This window comes from Trichosurus vulpecula, chromosome 6 (assembly GCF_011100635.1).
Source record: "Trichosurus vulpecula isolate mTriVul1 chromosome 6, mTriVul1.pri, whole genome shotgun sequence".
Classification (NCBI taxonomy): domain Eukaryota; kingdom Metazoa; phylum Chordata; class Mammalia; order Diprotodontia; family Phalangeridae; genus Trichosurus; species Trichosurus vulpecula.
In genome coordinates this window covers 64,369,676-64,389,788 of record NC_050578.1, presented here as the reverse complement: position 1 = coordinate 64,389,788, position 20,113 = coordinate 64,369,676, and the positions used below count along the sequence as shown (strand labels likewise).

The 20,113-nt window shown below is 45.3% G+C and overlaps 1 protein-coding gene across 1 annotated transcript; it reads left to right on the top strand.

Moving 5' to 3' along the window:
• Nucleotides 1-283: 283 nt before the first annotated feature.
• On the top strand, nt 284-5,666 carry C6H4orf54 (chromosome 6 C4orf54 homolog). Its single transcript, XM_036764328.1, is given in 2 exon segments — nt 284-472; nt 474-5,666. Coding segments are annotated over 2 exon segments (5,382 nt in total).
• The last annotated feature ends 14,447 nt before the right edge of the window (nt 5,667-20,113 follow it).

Below are 20,113 nucleotides of genomic sequence, written 5' to 3'. Positions count from 1 at the left end.
AAAACATATGATTCCCCTCCATCACACCTCCCCACTCCCAAATCTCTATTATCTCTCTCGCTATCTCTATCTCTGTCTCTCTGTCTGTCTCTGTCTCTGTCTCTGTCTTTGTCTCTCTCTCTCTCTGTCTCTCTCTCTCTCAATTCTTTGTGGAACCTCTCCTCTCCATCCAGAAGTTTGGTTTCAGTATGCCTGGAGACTGGACACTAAAAATATTTCTGGAATGACGTGAACCTCTCTCAACCCATTCAGGACCTGGACAAGGCTACACAAGAACCAACACATGCTTTCCCTTCATTTCTGGGTGTCTCCCGGTCGGACTACAGATGCTGCTCCTTCTGTTACCAATGGCATTCGGTCTCATAGCTGCAGACAGTGCCAAGCCAACAACTGTACGGGAAAGCTCAGCTACAAGACCCTGGCAGCTATCACGGCAGGAACAGCAGCCCCCCCCAGCACAGACCACTGCGGCCACCTCCGCCACCCCATCCAGGGGCCTTCCCATTTCCTTTGGGTTTGCCCAGGCCCCGCCACAGGGGCTGAAGAAGTTGAAGCTGGTATCAGTGGCAGAAACGTCCCCAGCTGGGGGGCCAGTCCAGGCACGTGGGTCCCTTCTCCAGGCAACTCTTCGTCCTAGAGGGGGCCAGAGGAGGATCCAAGACACCTTCAGCTCTCACCACTGTCTTCTCCTGTCACTTCGGCCTGAGGAAGGGATCATTATGGAAGTGACCACTCCTGACCTAGTGAAGCAGCCCAAACTGAGTGAGATCGGGGATGGGGAGGGCAGCAGCCAAGGCAGTCAAGATCTCAAGCAACAGCAGCAGCTGACGCTTCCAAAGCTATCGGGGGAAGCAAAATATGTGGAGATCTGTGGCCCCGCTGGAGCAGCCCGAGAAAGCCCTGGGACTTTGAACTTAACTCTAGTGGGTGACCCTGGAAGCCCCCAGAGCAGAACTAGCAGTCCCCTGGATGAGCCCACTGTCCCCACTCCCCAGACTCCTACCTCCTTGGAACTCTCTGCCTTCAAGCTCTCCTGCAGCCATGGGGGTCCCAAGACCTTTTCTTCTCTCTCCCCCTCTGCCTCCTCTTCCCCAGCAGACAAGGTAGGAGAAGCCTGCTCCCCCCACCTGGACGACACGACTACATCCATTGGTGGTCCAGCCTCATCCTCTTCTTCCTTAGGTTTCGAGAGTGAGAGCGGTGAGGGCAGTGACCGTGAGCCCAGCTGCCCTGAGGATTACAACCCAGCCCACCAGCCCAGAGGGGGAGAAGGAGGAAAAACAAGAGGAGGAGCAGGAAGAGGAGGCCCAGCAGGGTTCAGGGCCACCCCTGCCAAGTCCCAGGGCTGCGGCCACCCCCCACCGAATGAGGAGGCTCACTACATCACCACCCATGAGATCCAGCTGAGTGAAGTCGAACAGGACACAGACTTTGACCTCGGATTGGCCTCTCGCTGGGACTTCGAAGACAACAACGTGATCTATTCATTCGTTGACTACGCTTCTTTCGGTGGTAGTGATGAGACCCCCGGGGACAACACCACCCCGACCGAAGACAGCTGCTACCTAAGCACTGGCCCGAGCACCAGTGCCACCAGGTCTCCCACCCCCATCAGTAGCGAGCCAGGGCACGCAACCATGGCCAGCGATGGCCGTGACACCAGCAGCACTGAAGTGGGCAGCACCCTCTCTGAAAGTGACACTGATACTGCGGCTGCTGCCACCCCCCCATGTGAGCCCCCAGGCGAGCCCCAGAAGGCAGCTCCAGCAGCAGCAGGAGCAGCAGCAGCAGCAGCAGCAGCAGCTCCAAGCAGCTGTGGGAACGCTCCAGGCCAGATCCGCCTATCAATCAAACCAACTTCCCGGGCTATAAATGAGCCTAGCAACGTGCGGGCAAAGCAAAACATTATTCACGCTGCCAAGCATGAAGGCGAAATGAGCCTCCGAGTCTCCTCAGCTGCTGAACACAATTCAAGTTTGCCCAAGCCGCACCCAGCTGCAGCAACAGCTCAAGACCATGCAAAGAAGTTTATTGCGGTACCTGCCCGCCTGCAGACCAGGTGTGGGGCCATCCGGGCGAAGGAGCTCGTGGATTACTCGAGTGGGGCGTCCAGTGCGGTCAGTGAGCTGGACGATGCAGATAAGGAGGTGCGTAACCTGACATCCCGAGCCTTCCGGAGCCTGGCTTACCCTTACTTTGAGGCCCTTAACATTAGCTCCAGAGCTTCCTCCACAGCCCTCTCCGATGCCAACTTTGGCCGCTGGTCGACCTTTTTGGATTTAAAATGTGGGGGTCTCGGGGCCAAGGTGGAGCAGAGCCTGCTGAAGAACAGCGCTGCGTCTGCAGCAGCAGGGCTGCGGAAGGGTACCGGGGCCAGGACCTCCGCAGACCAACTCTACATCCAGTCCAAGAAATCTCAGACCAAGGCCCTGGAGTTTGTGGTCAGCAAGGTAGATGGGGAGATCACCCACGTGGAGACACCTCTGTGCTTCCAGAAACAGGTCCAAAGTGGCTCGCGGGTCGTCACCCTTTTGGAGACACTAAATTTACGCAGCGAGAGCAAAGCAAGTTCTGCTGCTGGGTCCGTGAAAAAAGGTGCCAAGGCCCCGGGGTCAGTTTACACAGATGATGGCTCAGAGACCTCGGAAAGCAGCAAGCCTTCCTCTCGGGCAGAAGGGACACAGAAAAAGTCCAAATTTGCTTCCAGTCTTCTCAAAAATGTCATCTCCAAGAAGATGCAGCGGGAACAGGAGTTCAAAATGGAGCGGGGGCAAGTCTCAGACACATCTCACAAGAAGCCTCCTGGCTCCTCCAGGGAGCCAGAGGACTCCTCGAGTTGGGAGAAGCCTCCTGAGAAAGGCCTGCAAAGACAGAGTTCTCACTACTCAGAGGCCAGTTCTGAGTACACAGTGGTCAGTGTCTCAGATGCTGGAGGGGACACTCCAGTGTCTGAAGATAAATCTCCAGTTTTTCAAGCAAGTGCTCCCCGGGAAAGCAGTGCTGGATCCAACAGATCCTTTACTGACCACCGGCCACAAGAGGTGTGTGGAATTAAGAAGAGCGCCTCTGAAACTGTCAAGGGCATCTTCCTTCGCAGCCAGAACAGCGCGTTTAGGTCCTGGAAGGAGAGGGAGGCTGAGAAACTGGAGGAGAAGGCCCCCATCAGGAAACTGAAGCTCTCCAAAGGTGGGGACTGGAAGGCTGACTTTGGGGAGATATCGGCGGACAAGTCAACGATCATGTCCCGACTCTTCGTCCCCAACATCCAGCAAACTCCCAAAGACAAGCAGCCAGGAAAACAGGCCACTAAATATCCTACAATCCAGGCTGCCTCCACAGCTGTGATCAAACCCAAGGTCCCTGAAATCAAGATCCGCCTGGGCAGTGTGCAGGAGCCCAGTGCCGACTTTAATATAGCCAAATTACTCACCCCAAAGCTGGCAGGCAGCAGCACTTCCACCCTTTTCAAGACCACTGAGGACAACAACAGAGCGCAGCAGAAACTTTTCAGGGGAGACAGCTTGGAAAAGGTGCCCCAGTTCCAGGTACGGGATGTGAGAGACAAATCCAAAACTCAAGGGCCGCTACACCAGGTGAGAGACGTCAGGAAATTGATCAAAGGCTCTGGGGAAAGCAGTGACAAAGGAAGTGTGACCCCTGAACAGGGAACCTCGGGACCGAAACCCAGGCAGCTCTCTGCAGGAGGCAGCGCGCCCAAGTCCCTGTCCCCAATGGTGATCACGTGCCAAGCCGTAGCGAACTACAGAGAAGAAGGCATGGACCGAGATCTAAGGGAGAGCATGGGGAAAGCTGCCACTAGGACCCTTCCCTCATCTTCTCCAGAAGGTACAGTCTTAGTTCACAGAGCATCTGGTCGGCTGCCTGTGGCCACCATTGCTCCCAATAAGACTGAACAGGGTTCCCACCTGCCTGTACTTAAGATCGTCTCCAAGACATCTGCACAGAAGACACCAGAAAAGCCTAAAGAAGAAGAGGCCAAGGAGGAGGTGAAAGCCCCCAAGCCAACACGCAATGCCCTGGAGAAGCTCACGGCTGCTGTGAGATCCATGGAGGAGCTGTATAGCTTCAATAGGTATGAATGGAAGCGCAAGAGCGACCCACTGCCCATGATGACTGACAGTCACGTGCTGTCCCTCATTGAGAGTGAAGAACGTGAAGGCCTTGGAGGGGAAGGAGGCAAGCCAGCCAAGAGATTGGTCGAGGTAGAAGAACGAGGGCCAGCGGGGAAGAGCGGAGTGGTCATGAGGGGGGTGGCCCCAGAACGCCTTCAGCGAAGAAACTCCAACCCCAATGCTGAGAGTGTGTCAGCCAGGGCTGCAGCCTTTGAGAACATGGCTAGGGAAAGGCCACGATCTCTCTACATTCCCCCAGCCCACAAAGATGTGGAGAGGACCCAGCCTCTGCAGCCTTTACCTCCCTTACCTAGCAACCGAAATACCTTCACAGTAAGTACCCAGAAAACAGCTGTAGTGGCAGGTGGGATCGCAGGCAAATTCCCTCAGGGGCCTGCCCAGGAAAGCTCTTCAACAGCAAAGGGGATCAAATCCCAGGGGCTCCGGTCCCTAAAGATCTCTCCAGCTACCCGAGCACTGCCCACTGAAAGCACTAGCAAGAAAAGTAGCAGTGATGGGGAGAAGGGCTTGGACTCAGCCAGCAGTGATAGCGGGAGCTACCTGAGCAGCCCTCTCAAAGGGAACGTGGGGGGTTCCGAGGTACCTGGAAGAGCAGGAGCAGTGGCTTCCTCTGCTGCCACTCTCTGCAGCTTGCCACCTCTAAGTGCCCGCAGCCAGGTCCCCAACAGTGCCAAGGGTGCCCAGAGCAGTGGGGTCAGTCGGCCTAGCTGGCGCAATAAAACAGACAATGCTCGAGACCCGGCCACCACGGCCCCAGCCATACCCCAGACCCCTGAGCATCCCCCCACGGCTGTCTATCACCAGCAGGCCCTGCCTTTCACCCTTCATGGGGCCCAACCACAGGTACTGTGCTTCTCCCCTCCCAGCATCTCTGCTCCACCCCCTGCAGCAACAGCTCCAGGCCCAACGGACCCCTTCCAGCAGCCACAGCCTCAGCAAACCCAGAGAAAGATGCTACTAGACCTGGCCACTGGCCAATACTACCTGGTAGACACACCAGTTCAACCCATGACGAGGCGGCTATTTGATCCAGAGACTGGGCAGTATGTAGATGTTCCCGTGACCCCCCAGCAGCAGGCAGTGACTCCCATGTCCATCCCTGTCCCTCCTTTAGCTTTGAGCCCTGGTGCCTATGGCCCCACCTACATGATCTACCCTGGCTTCCTGCCTGCAATGCTGCCCCCCAGTGCTCTCCAGCCAACGACCCTCACCCATACTCCTGGAGGAAGTGAGCTCTCTCCCATGACTAGAGATCCCTCTGGCAAAGATGCAGTAGCTCCCAGAGATATGGCTTTTGCTGAGTCCCCATATTTTATTGCCATGGGCCAGCCTCCCTCCTCTACTTCATCCTCTGGCCCTGCTGCAACGTCCCAGCTTGTGGGCGCCAAGGGGTTTGCCCAGGTGCATGGAAAGCCTGTCATCAGTATCACCTCACAGCCACTGGGGCCAAGGATCATCACGCCCCCGTCCTTTGATGGTACCACCATGAGCTTCGTGGTGGAACACAGATGATGAGCAAAAATATTTGTGGGAAAACAAACAGAAGCAGCGCCTGGTAAGTTTTAAATTTCATTTGTTTGAAGTCATAAACTGTAAAGTAGGGGTTCTCAGCCTCTTATTATGTGTCATGACCCTTTGGGAGTTTGGTAAAACACTTCCCAGTATAGTGTTTTTAAAGGTATGAAGTAAAATTTTAAAAATTACAAAAGAAACCAATTATATTGAAATAGTTATACATACACATATATTTTATATATATGTGGTATATGTGTGTGTATATATAAATAAGCATACACACAATCCATTGCTAGGATGCTAGGGTTCACAAGGCGGAGGGAGAGAGTCCTATCTTTGCCAGGTGGGCATTTCAGAGAGGTTAGATTCTATCCCATTCTAATTACTCAGGAGCTAACTTTCTAGCGGTCACCTCTCTAAGACTAAAGGGGCCAATCTGCATTGGCAGTCGGAGTTCCTTATTGGGAGTTATAACCCAGGTTCTTCCCCTTCCCCCCTTCAAGTTTCTGCATCATCCATGCCATCTGCTTCTTCTGTTACATTACCCTCCAACACTTCATGTGCCTCTCACCCCCTCTCTGATTTCAATCACTTTACTTTTCCTTAGAACCTAAGGGCAGGAGCAAGGAGAGATGACAAGATGTTTTAGTTAATTGCTAAAGCTCTGAAAAACAGTGAAATCGGGGAAGAGATGAAAAAGAGATCTATGGATTGGCTGTGGGTTTTATTTATCCACACTCTCTCTAGCCTTCTCTCCTGGCCTCTCTGAGTCGCCACCCCCACCCCAACCCTTTTCTCTCTATCAACTCCCCACTCCCAACCCCCACTGTGGCACAAATAACATAAATAAAGTAGCTGGCTTTTTTGCAGTAATTTGAAGGGTTGCTTCGCACTCATTTTTTTATTTCCAGCACCTAGAACTGTTCCTAGCACCAAGTACGCATTTGTTGACAACCAAATTGAGGAACATCGTAAGTTTGATTGCTTTTCAATGGGTGCCAAAGGCAATTTGTTTTTCTTTTTAAAGGTGGTTATTAGAAACCACACAGCCCTTATCTTCCCTCCCCCTTGTCTTTCTTTCCTGTTTGAATTTGAGAATATTCTTAACTGAAGTGCCATTTCTTTAACTCTTGGTCTTTAGCTCTGATGTTTGACTGTAAGTTCCATTTATGTCTTTATTGGCTACCATTAAAGGCATCTCGCACACACGCAGGCACACTCATTCTCTCACAGCAGCTACCTCACACAACTTGACCTTTCTGAAAGCTGAAGATGCCAGTGTTGCAACATACGCCCACTTACTGGCTGAGTAGCCATCTTTTGGCTGTGCATGAAGAGACCCAGGGATGACTGTGCTATGATCCTAACCTGGGATTTTGTGTACTCTGGGATACTAGTAACTACTCTTTTCAGGACTGGCATTCTGTTGATTTCAGGAGAAGAAATACCGTCTGTCTTTCATTAGAAAAGGCAATCGGATAAAATAAAAACGCTCACTTTCTCCTTTGTTTATCCTCTTAGACACAAGGCATAGCCCGTGCAAACGTAGTCTGCCCGAGCTTGCTAGGGAACAGTGCTAATGCTTCTTGTTCAGCCAGACACTTAGAAGAGCATCCAGGACTCTGCAGAAAGCAAAGGGAGCATTACACACAAGTTACTCTTTTGTTCGAATCTAAAACACCTCTACGAAAACACCAATCTCCAAACCTGATTTCCAGGGGGCATGGTGGGAAGTGTGTATGCGGAGGGGCTGGGGGAGGGGGAGGAGGTTGTCTTTGCCCTGTGGGCATTTTGGAGAAATATATAATCCCTTCTCCTCCCTCTCCATCCCCATCATTAGTTTTTCATAGATAATTTATTTCTGTTTTGTCCAATTCTTGTACATGTCATCTACAAATTATAGGTGGCTTTAAATGACTCATACCTGTAGCTTTTTCTCACTCCTGGTGACCAGTTAGAAACTGAAGAAAGATCAGTTCTCCAGAAGGGAAGGAAACAGGCATTGCTAAAATGAAAGTTGGAATCACCAGAATTTGAGTTTAAATTCTGATTCTGCCATTAACCAGACAAGTCACTTGAAGTCTCTGGGCCTGAATATTCCTCATTTGTAAATAAAATGAGAGGTTTAGATTAGATGTGCAACTCTAATATATGATTCTATGATCCTAAGAGGGGCAGATTTTTGGCTTATGGGTGGGCCTGAGTAAATGGCACCATGTGGCTTATTCTGTGTGAGCAAGGTTTAGTGCTACAAGGCCTGTGTTTGAATACTGGCTCTGGCACTTGTATTTTTTAATAAAAATATGTTAATATCTTTTGGTTTTACATCACCTCCATTCCCAAATGTTTTCCCTGACCCTTTCCCCTGCCTTAAGGCTGACGATAAGTGCACAACCCTGGACAAACACCTAAACTATGGCGTTTTTCTTAACCTCCATCCACTAGCAACTTCACAGGGTTATTGGGAGGAAGGTATTTTGCAAACCTTAAAGAGCCATACTGATTTTATTTCATTTGTACTTATTATATAAAGAGCTACCTGTATGTCATCACTGATGATAGAATGCAAACTCCTTGGATTTCCTGAATTCGAATAACATCTCAGACACTGCCTAGATGAGTGACCCTGGGCGGGCAAGTCGCCCAACCTCTCATTTGCAGTTTCCTCATTTATAATGCTGTGGGGACCAAATGAGATAATTAATTTGATAGGTTATTAACAATTAATATATGCAACACACAATATATTATACCTATTATATATTGTATCTAATAGATTATATTATATCTAATATATCATATATTGAGTATGATATATTAGATATAATATGACATATCATAATAATTATATTATTATTAAATCTTATTAATATGTTTATTATAATAATAGACAATAATATAATATACCACATTTGATATATCATATATATTACATCGAATATATAATATTTTATAATGCAATCTAATATATCGTAATAGATTAGATATGACAGATAGAATATATAAACTTTTAATAAATATTATCAAGTCTATACAAAGTTATTACTATCATTATTATGGTTTCTTTGTATACCTAGGGCATAATAAAATGCCTGACACATAGCTCACATTAAACAAATTCTTGTTGATTGATACATACATGTGAGTTCTTACCTCCTGTAAACTGAGGAATAGGGAAAGGTACTAAACAATATGAATGTTTCTCCATATAGTGTGGGGAAAGCCGTGGATTAGTAACCAGAAGACTTGTGAATTGGAGACCAGAGTCAAAACTGTGCTGAATAATAGACATGTGATATTGAGCAAAACTTGTCAATCTCTCTGGGCCTCCATTTTGTCATCTGTGAAATGAGCAAAATAATACCCCTTCCCACCTAGCTACCTTGGTCTTGGTGAGAATCAAACACAATCAATTAGCATTTATAAAGTACTTGCTACAGCACAGGTTGATTACTACGGATACAAAGACAAAATTGAAATAAAGCCTGGCCTCAAGGAGTTTACCATCTTATAGCTAGGGAGACCTCATGGACGTGTAGAAGTGGAGTAGGCTTTTGGAGACCTCCTTTACCTGCAGAGATCCATCTCAAAAACCCTGTTATGATGTCTAATGACAGGAAGACCTCTGTCTTCCAAGATCTGGTGCATAGGTATACACAAAGTATAAATACAAAATGGAGTACCACGAAGGGGAGGTGGAGTGCAACAACTAAGGGTTTTTGTGATTGAAGGTGGCACTTGAGCTGAGATTTGAAGAGAAACTAGTGAGGAGGGAGAGCAAAAGCCCAGGATGGATGGACAGGTCATGGAGAGGAGAAATGTGTAAGACAGCTAGAAAAGTAAGGAGAGGCCAGTTTAAGGTCAAACAGGGGAATCAATATTCTACTATATCCTATCAGTAAGAGCAATAGGGAGCCATTAGAGTTTATTCAGCAGGGGAGGGAGAGGGGAATGGGATGGCATGGTGAGACCTACGCTTTAGGAAAATTAGTTTAGGAGTTCTGTGAAGGATGAATTGGTGTAGGGAGAGGCTTGAGGCTGGGACACCAAATGATGAGGGTCAACCCTAATAATGACTTTGGAATTTAGGCTCTTTAGATGGGACCTTAAAAGCCATCAGGTACAACTTCTTAATTTTACAAATCAGGAAACTGGCACAGAGGGGTTTAATCGACATGTCCAGAGTCACGTAACCTGTGTCTGAACCCAGATCTTTCTGACTCCAAGTCTAGTGCCATTCTATGCTGACTCTTTACTTAGGTCTTAGAAAGTTGCTTGAGGTACAGAGAGGTTGAGGGACCTTTTCAAGGTCACACAGTTTTTATGTGAACTCTGATCTTTCAGACTTTGAGGCTGGCTTTCTATACAGTGTACCATGATGATTCTCAGGCTTTTAATATTTACCATAAATTAAAGAGAGGAAAGTTTGGTTTGAGTCCTAGTTAATTTGGGGCAATTGAATTCACAGTTTTCAAACAAACAATTATGTAAAGGGTATACATTCAGAATGAACAAGTGGATTCATAATGTCATGAATCCAACAACTTCTATTCAACAGTTATTAAGTGCTTACTGTGTGCTAGGTTCTTGAGATCCAAAGTCCAAAATGGGGTAGTCCCTGCCCCCTAGGACCTTACATTCTTTAGCAGTTTGGGAGGTGGGGTAATGATGGGTACTCTATGATCTGGTGGCACTGGCCTATTTGCTATTCCTCAAACACTACTAACCATTTCCCAGCCCTGTGCATTTTCACCAGTTGTTCCCCATTCCTGAAATGCTCTCCCACCTTATCTCTACCTTCTGGCTTCTTTTAAGTCTCAACTCAAATCCCACCTTCTTCAAGAGATCTTTGCCAGCTTGCATTAATACAAATGCCTTTCCTCTGGGATCATCTTTAATCAATCCCATCTGTATCTTGTTTGTATGCAGTTGTTCCCGCGTTGTCTCCCATGTTAGACAGTGAGCTTCTTGAGAGCAAGAGGCTGTTTTTGCCTTTTTCTGTGTGTGTCCCCAGCACTAGTTACAGTGCCTGGTACATAGTTTTGTTGTTTATTAATTTTCAGTTGTGTCTGACTCTTCATGACGCCAGTTGGGGTTTTCTTGGCAAAAATACTGGAGTGGCTTGCCATTTCCTCCTCCAGCTCATTTTACAGATGAGGAAACTGAGGCAGATAGGGTTAAGTGACTTGTCCAGGGTCACACAGCTAATAAGTGTCGGAGGTCACATTTGACCTCAGGTCTTCCTGATTCCAGGCCCAGCGCTCTGTGTATTATGGCACCACCTAGCTGCCTGGCATGCACTGGACACTTGTTGAATTGTGTTTGTTCTTGGTTTTTGAAGAGGACCATGGCACCAGGGAAATGATGACATCACTTGCAGTTGACTTTGATTTGAGTGAGGGAAGGCTGTGCAAGGTCACCAGCCTCACTTTCTCTTCCAGAGCCATCTGGGTCCAGGATATTCATCAGGATGACTGGAGATGACCCAGGATGCAATAGGAGACCCTGGCCCTTTTAGGCTAAGGCCTTTTCAGGTTCTCACTTTCAGTGAGGTAACACCCATTCAGTGAATAGGCCTCTTTAAGAAGTGAGTCAAGGGATGTCCCCTTTAATTAGAAAAAAAGGAAAAAAAAATCAAGCTGGGAGGGGAAGACCCTCAGGGTTGCTCTTCCAAAGAGAAACAGTTACCATTGAGGAAAGGTCATAAATGGTTTCAGGATCAGAGTGGTAATCTTATGGGCAAAGGCAGTGATGATGGTCAGTAAAGGCCAAAGAACCCAGTGCTGTCTATTTGTAACAAGCCAGATAGGCTTAATGAGCAGGGGAGAGGTCAGAGCAGACAGTCATGGTCAGCTTGTCCATTCTTCTGCCTGCTGAGTTTGGTTACATACCTTCTTGGCCGCCGGTTATAATGGAACATGCCCTGGTCTTGGAGTCAGGAGAACTGAACTCAGCTCCCCATTCTGTCACATGTGGGCTACAGCAAAAGCAAGTTCCTCTACCTCCCTGAAATTCTCCTTCCACTCATGCAAAAGGAGAATAGTGATCATGGAGAAAAGAGAAAAGGATTCTGGATAAAAGCACTGTACAGAAGGAAATGAGCCATAGGCTCGTAGACTTTGCCTTCATGGTCTCCCGTCTATGCTGTGCTTCTAACTGTGTTCTTGTCTCCCATCACCACTGACTGTCTAGTCTGGAACAACGTCCTGAATAGTGACTGCTCTTCTCCTAACTTCTAATAGTCTGTTTCCTATCAAGTAAGGCCTGTATGTAACATTGGCATCTTGACAGGAAGGAAGAGGGGTTAGGCACAGCCTAAAGCAGGGTTCTTACCCAGGAGGCTGTTAACTTCTTTAAAAAAGAGAGAGAGAGAGAGAGAGAGAGAGAGAGAGAGAGAGAGAGAGAGAGAGAGAGAGAGAGAGGTACACATATGCACATGCATAAGGTGGAAACTGAGGCAGACAGACGTTAAATGACTTATTTAGCGTCACATAGCTAAAGAAGACACCGAAGGCAGATTTGAACTTAGGCTTTTCTGATTCCGGGTCCAGTGCTCTATTCACCAGGCCATCTAGTTGTCATTATTCTGAGAAAGGGTCTGTGACATCAAAAATGTGTAAGAACCCCTGGCCTAAAATTCCAATCAGTGTGTTCCTGAGTGCTAGTGAGCTAGGAGCTCAATGTCCAATATGGGAGACAACATGCGTACAACTGTATACAAACAAGATACAGATGGGATTAATTAAAGAAGATCTCAGAGGAAAGGCATTCATATTACTGCAAGCTGACAAAGATCTCTTGAAGAAGGTGGGATTTGAGCTGAGGCTTAAAAGAAGCCAGAAGGTGGAAATAAGGTGGGAGAGCATTTCAGGAATGGGGAACAACTGCTGATTGCTTGGCTCCCGAGGTTAAGGAGCCATTTTCAATCCATCCCCTGACTGTTTCTGACTCAGTTGTTTGAATCTATCCTCCCTCCTCAGTTTCAGGTATTTCTGTGCTTAATTAAACTCTTATTATCCTGCCTCCCCTCCCACCCTGTTGTGCTTTTCCCCCTCCTTGCAATTTCTCCTGAGTACATCATGGTATTGGGGCTAGAGAGACGGTGTCACAGTTGGGAAGACTTAGGTTCCAGTCCTGCCTCTGATCTGTGTGATCCTAGGCGAGTTGTTGCTTTAACATCTCTGGGTCACTGGCAACTTGCCAAGCCTCTCAGTTGCTGCAGAGCAGGTGACAATCTGAACTGGTAGAGAACGTTCCTTGTTGGGAGCTCCCCACCCTGAGGAAATCACAGATCCAATAAAAGCAAGGAAAAAAAAACCTTGTATTTTTTCCTCTAAGTGATTAATATTTATTGTTTTGGGACTCTCTCCCTTGAGCAGGAGAGAGAGACAGATGGTCAGAGGGTGCTTTGGGAACATCTTCTTGGCAGCTGTGTGGACAATGGGTTGGAGGGAGAAGAGATGAGGCTACAGGACCAATCAGGAAGGCTAATGTCCACAGAAACTCTCCTTCTGTAGCTAATGAGTTAGCTTGTAATTTGTATTGCCTCCTCTCTCCCCCTTTCCCTAAAGCTGTTCCAACCTAGGAGCCAACCCCACTCCCTCATCAGGCAGCTGGACCTCCATATCACTGCTCTGGGAGAGGGCCAGGGAGCACCCAAAACTTAGGGCCATGATGTCATATATCCTTCCTGACATCCATGATGTCAAATCCTTCCAAGTAGGTTTGCCCTGGGAAGCTCACTCCTAAATCTGTTGGCTAAGCTTCTATACATAAGATCATTAGTCAGTCATGGTGGGTCTACTCCTCTTGAGGAGTACCCATCCAAGAGATGCCTGCCTGTTTAGGTTAGACTCCTTAAAACCTCCCTTGAAGGGTTAGTTTACCAAGAAAGCCCTATAATCAAACCACAGATGGAAATTACTGGGAAAAAGATTTCTGTTCAGTATAAGTAAGTACTTCTTAGCAATTAGAGCTAACTGTTAATGAACTGGGATACCTTATGAGGTAATGAGGTCCCTGTCATTGCAGGAGTTCAAGGAAAGGCTGATAACCTCTTACTGGGGACGCCATAGAGGAGGTTTATGCTTCAGGTAGGGTTCTTTGCCAAAGAGCCTTTCTAGATCACCAGAGTCTGTCCATCCCTAGAACAGAACTCCAGGGGAAGCACCAAGTTATCTGAACCCAACCCAGGCTGGAAGTATTTACCCTGGGGTTGCCCTGGGGTGGAGTAAGACCTAAAACTAGCAGGAATGCCTATAGTGGCCATTCTGGATGACAGATTTCCTCATAGTGGCTAGTTGGTTGAATGCCAGGCTATTCTGATATCCCCTGGGGACTTCCAAAATATCATATAACCCAAAGCATGGGCTGTAGGCTACATGTGGCAATTCTCTCCTCTATTTGGGTATAATTCTAAGTAGACAGAGGTAGGAAGTGACTTTTCTTTAAAACTAGACCTGTGCATAAGGAACTGCCTTTGAGGAAATTCCTTCTAACCAATGCAAATTGGCTCTTCAAATTATTATCTTATAGAATCACTGAGGACCCTGAGAAGATAAATAACTAGTCTAGGGTCATACAAATAATATGTTTCAGCCATGGGACTTGAAGCCAAGACTTTCCGACTCCAAGGCCAAGTCTCTATGCATTGCATCTCCATACCTCTCCAACGGGAGGATGTATGAACCAATCAACAAACATTTATTAAGTACCCTCAGGTACCAGGCGATGTATGAGACATTGGAGATACAAAGACAAAAATGAAACCTTCCCTGCCCTCAAGGGGCTTACAGTCTACTAGAAGAAGGTGACACAGCACGTACATAGATATAGTACAATGAAAACTGATGCAGGAAAGAACCCCAAGAATTGAGGAGGGTACGAGGGGTGTTTTTTATAGGAGGAGATACGTGAGTTGAGGCTTGAGTGAAGACAAGACTTGGGAGCAGCAGAGAGATGAGACTGAAAATAGAGAGAACACTCCAGGTGAGTATTCTACCCGAGAGGCAATGACAGCCTGTACTGGGGTGTTGACTTATGAGTAGAGGGAAGAGGATGGGTATCAGAGATGTTCTGAGGATGGAATGAAAAGACTTGACCAATGCCTGGATGTTGAAGGACAGGAAGAGGGAAGAGGAGAGGATGCCTTGGAAGTTACAAACCTGGGTGACCTAAAGAACGGGAATATCCTCAGCAGAGAGAACTCCAGATCTTCACCTGTAATAATTATTAATAATGTGATAATAAGCATTACCCTTGTACCTACCTACTTCCCAGGATGCTTTGAGGAAAGTACGTTGTAGAGTGTGAGGTGCCAGATAAAGGCAAGCTATTGTTGTTACTATCATTGATTTTGGTGTTCTATAAAAATAAAACTGGAGAAGCCTGACTAGGTAGCTACGTGAGACAACTGGCACAGTGATAGCGAATTGTCCTTGGAGTCAGGAAGGCCTAGGTTCCAGCCCAATTTCTGACACATCTTGGCTGTGTGACGCTAGGCAAGTCACTTAACTCTCTAAGGTTTTAAGAAGTGATAGAGACAATGCTAATTTACTTGAGGGAAGGAATTGCTTATGACAGTGAAAACAAAATGAAATCTAAAACATTAACCAGAACTTGTAATAAAAAAAAATGTGAAAAATGTGAACTTGGCACTCCCGGTGCAGATATTCTTAATAATATTTATTATTAGTATTAATATTATTCTTCGGCTCTTTCAACCGAGGGGAATAAAACACCTAACACCTACAGTGACTTACTACTGGACAAAAGGAAGGGATGGGGAAGGAGAGCTCTTTTTGAATCTTAAATAGTTTACTTTCTTGGGAAAAATCCTTATCTCACTTAGTTCTAATATATTACTTCTACAATTTCCTCTGGTTGCATTTTTACAACCATAATTTTAGGGTGAGGAGAATGCCAATTAATCAAACAATTTCCTTCTAAATCTGGAAGAGACCATGTTATCTTGTTCAATTTCCTTATTTTAAATATAACTTCATTGAGGCTCGGAGTTATACAAGCTAAGTGACTTGTCCATAGAAATAGAGTTAGTTCATTGCTGATGGAGCCAGATATAGAGCCCAGGCTGATTTCCCAGGCTAGTGTTCTTTCCACCACAACAAACCAGCTATTAATACAAAGATTCAGCATACTGAATGGCATACAACACATGGGTTGCCAAAGCATTTGGTCCTTAAGATAATAAGACCAAAAGGAGATAAACTGGGAAATAATGGGAAGAATTTGGGTATTCTTTGGAGTCTTCATCCATAGAACTCATCTTTCTCTTCTGTTTAGGTTGTTTTAAAGGCAATAAATCGGCAAGTATTTATTAAGCTCTTACTAAGTACCGGGCACTGGGGAGAAAGTACAAAGACTGAAATAATCCCTGCTTATCAAGAGCATGCTTACTAGTGGAGGAGACAATTACATATGAGAATGCATACAGCATAATTACAAAGTGAATAAAAACAAATCCAAAGTAGTCGATTACAAGGTAATTTGGGAGGGGACTGGCAATGAAGGCAGATCAGGGAAGGCTTCCTAAGGAAAGATGGTGCTTGAACGGTGTTTTAAAGGAAGACAGGAATTCTCAGAGGCATGAGGAGGAGGGAGTACATTTCAGGCACGTGGGATGGAAGGGGGAGGTCAAGAGTTGTGTGTGGAGAAACAAAGAGAAGGCTCATTTGGCCAGATGGTAGAGAGCAAGGAGAGCCATGTCCAATGAGGCTAGAAAGATAGCTTAGAGCCAGGTTGTGTGGGGCTTTGAGAGATAAACAGAGTTTATATTTTATTCTAGAGGCAAAAGAAAGCCCTTGGAGTTAATTAAGCCCCTGGAGTTAATTAAGCAGGGGAGAGGCAAGGTCAGATCTGCACTTACAGAATTGCACTTTGGCAGTGTGTAGACTGGACTGTAATGGAGGGAGGGAGGCTTAGTTAGGCTTGGGTACCAATTATGAGAATGTTGCTATAATCTAGGTGAGAGGTGACAAGGGCCTGAAATGAGAGGATGTGAGTCAGAGAGGAGGCCATGTAGTAAAGGTATAAAAGGTAAGATTTGGCAACTTGGTTGGATTTGTGGGATGAGGGAGAGTGAGCAGTCACAGAAAATGCCAAGGTTATGAACCTGGAAGACTGGAAGGATGTTGATGCCTTAGACAGAAATAGAAAAGTTTGGAAGAGGGGAGGATTTAAGGGGAAAGAGTTCACTTTTTGACATGTTGATTTAAAGATGATTTCAGGACATCCAGTTTGCAATGGCCAATAGGTAGTTGGTGATGTGAGACTAAGGCTCAGGGGAAATTCTGTGGTTGGATAGATAAATCTGCAAAAAGAAGATGGGAGAGAACCTTGGGGAGCATTGACAGTTAGTGAGATGATCGATGCTAGATTATTCAGTGAAGAAGACTGAGAAATGGCAGTCAGACAGGAAGATGGTTAAGTAAGAGAGAGTAGTTTCATGGCAATAAAGAGGAGAGACTATACAGAAGAGAGTGGTCAAATGTAGCACCTGGGTCCAGAAGGATTAAGCCTGAGAAAAGACCATCAGTGCTGGCAACTGTGATAATTGAAAATTTTGGAAAAAGAAATTTCAGTTGAGTGATAAGCTTTGGAGTCAGATTGCAGAGTTAAAGAGTGACTGAAAAGAAAGGAAATGAAAGCAGTGAATGTATATAGCTTTTTGGTGGAATATGGTTGAGGAAGGGAGTAGAGATATGGAACGAGAGCTCAAAGGAATTGTGAGGTCTAGTGAAGGATTTTAAGGATTGGGGAGACTGGAGAATGTTTGAAGGAAGTTGCTAGGGAGAGGTTGAACATTAGAAGGGGAGGGGGAGTTAGGATTTGATCTGTTGGAGAAGACAGGAGGAGAAGGCATCAAGTGCACATGTAGAAGGGTTGGCCTTAGGAAGGGGAAGGGCCACCTCATTGTCGGAGACTGAGGGAAAGGAGGACAGAGTAGGAGGAAAAAGATTTTGATATGAAAAAGAGTAGGGATTTCCTTTTCCAAAAGAAAAAGAATTTCCACTTTCTTGGAAATAGTTGATGAAATGATTGGACTGGCATTGGTTAAAAAAAATCTGTATATATATAAAAAGAGAAATGAAATAATTAGAAATGTATTCATTTTCTGACAAGTTTATGAGATAGATACCATGTAAAATTTGGAAAATGACCTGTCCCTTAAATGAAGTAATTTTTTGCTTAAACACACACACACACACACACACACACACACACACACACCTGAACAGCTCTATTTATGGCACAGTGAGAGCTCCCTGCAAAACAGAATGGTCTCTCTGTAACTGGAAATGCTATTATCAGCACAACCTATATCAAAGAATTGAAATGTAAAAAAAAATACAAATACAAACTATTACGCTATAGACCTTCTCACAGTCTTTTTAAACACACATTTCAATTTTTAAACAGCTTCACTATTATCTTGAACCCCTTGTTTTTCTACTAAAGAAGAAACTGCTGCCATTATCAGTACTGCCAATGGACTGCTATTACAGTATAATTTGGAGGCCACTTGTATGTGAAATGAGATTACATCTACCAAGACAGCTTGTAGGTTTCTGTTTCTTCATAGTTTTATAGAATTACATACATATTACAGACTGAGAAATGGAAGGAAGAGACCATTCAATACAATCCCCTCATTTCATGGAGAGGAGGTCATGTAGTGAAGGTAAAACAGGTAGTGAGGCAAACAGGTTATGACCGCCCAAGGTCACATAGCATGTAAGTGCCTGAGGTAGGGTTTGAATTCAGGTCTTCCTGACCCCATACCCAGAGCTCTATCCACTGTACCACCTAGCTGCCTAGAGTTGGCAGGTGTAACAGGACTCATTGGCCCAAAGGAATGTAAATTTTGATCTCTGAAACTTTTTTTCTGAAGGGCCACTCATTTGGTCCAATCCTTAGCTGAAGCACAAATCCCCTCTACAATATTCTAGATAAGGGAGAATGCAGCCCCAACTTTGAAGCCTCCATTTCTGGAAAACTCCCTTCTGGGGGCAACCTATTCCATTTTGGGATTTATAGTTGTTAGGATGGTCTTTATATTGAGTTCAATCCAAATCTGCTTCCTTTCAAATAAGAAAAAAAATTCCTTTTTAGGAAAAGTGCACATAGACATAGAAGAGGTTTATTTTCAGTTGCTAGAAATGGTTTCAAGTTACGCTTTGCCACATTCATGCCAATCTTAGAACAGACTCAGAAGTGGTGCTCACTGCTACTTGTGTGTGCCTCATTTGGAGGCATATGGAAATCTAGGTTTGTAAAAAGCGTGTGTTAATTAAATATAGTTTATAAGAACATTCTCTACAGATAATTAAATATCATTAAATATCAAACTCCATAGTTATTCAATTTAGAAAAATTTAATTTTAATGAAACTTTTCAGGTCTACTACCTATGTATAGTGAGTGGGTGACTTTGGGCAAGCCATTTTCCTCCCATGTCAAGCTTTAATTTCCTCATCTGTAAAATTGGTTGGGGAGGAAGGGCGGAAAGTGGGCTAAATGATCTCTAAGTTCTTCCTGGTCGCCCATGGCTGGAATGACTTCTTGGAATGCCTACTTACCTTCAAAGCTCAGCTCAAATACTACCCCTACAGGAAGCCTTTTCTGATTCCCCCAAATACCTTGTATTTTACTTTACACACATCTTGCATATACATATACAGGTGTCCCAAAAGTCCTAGAGCAGCTTAAATTTTTTTTTTAAATACGTTAACTGGCTATGTGATTATGTTAAGGATGAAGTATGTCTCTGGTCTGAATAATAGTAATAGTAATTCTTAAGCTTTAATGGCTTAAAATTGCGCTAAAAGTTTTGGGACATTCTGAATATACATATATGTATATAAAAATATATATGCGTGTGTATGTATATAAGTATGGATATATATGCACACACACATACGTATATATATCTCCCCTGACAGAATTTAAGCTGCTTGAAGGCTGGAAGTGTTTCAACTTTGGGTTTCTATTGTCAGTACCTAGTATGATACCTGGAACACAGTAGGCACTTAATAAATCCTTCAGATTGACATTTTCTGTTTCTGTGATGACAGCTACCACACAGTGAAATACCTCGGTTACCCTTTCTATGTGCCTCTAGTATGAATTATCTTAGTCTATTTAAATGTCTCATTATGAACGTGGTCCTTGAATTGGTCGTGTGATTACGTCAAGGCCGAAGTATGCCTTTGGTTCTAAAATAAATGATAATGATAACGATAGTAACTAGCATTTGTATATCACTTTAAGATTTGCAAAAATGCTTTACAAACGTTATTTCATTTTATCCTCACAACTACCCTAGGAGGTAGGCGCTATAATCATCCCCATATTACAGATGAGGAAACTGAGGCGGACAAAAAGGTTAAATGACTTAGCCAAGTTTATATAGCTAGTAAATGTCTG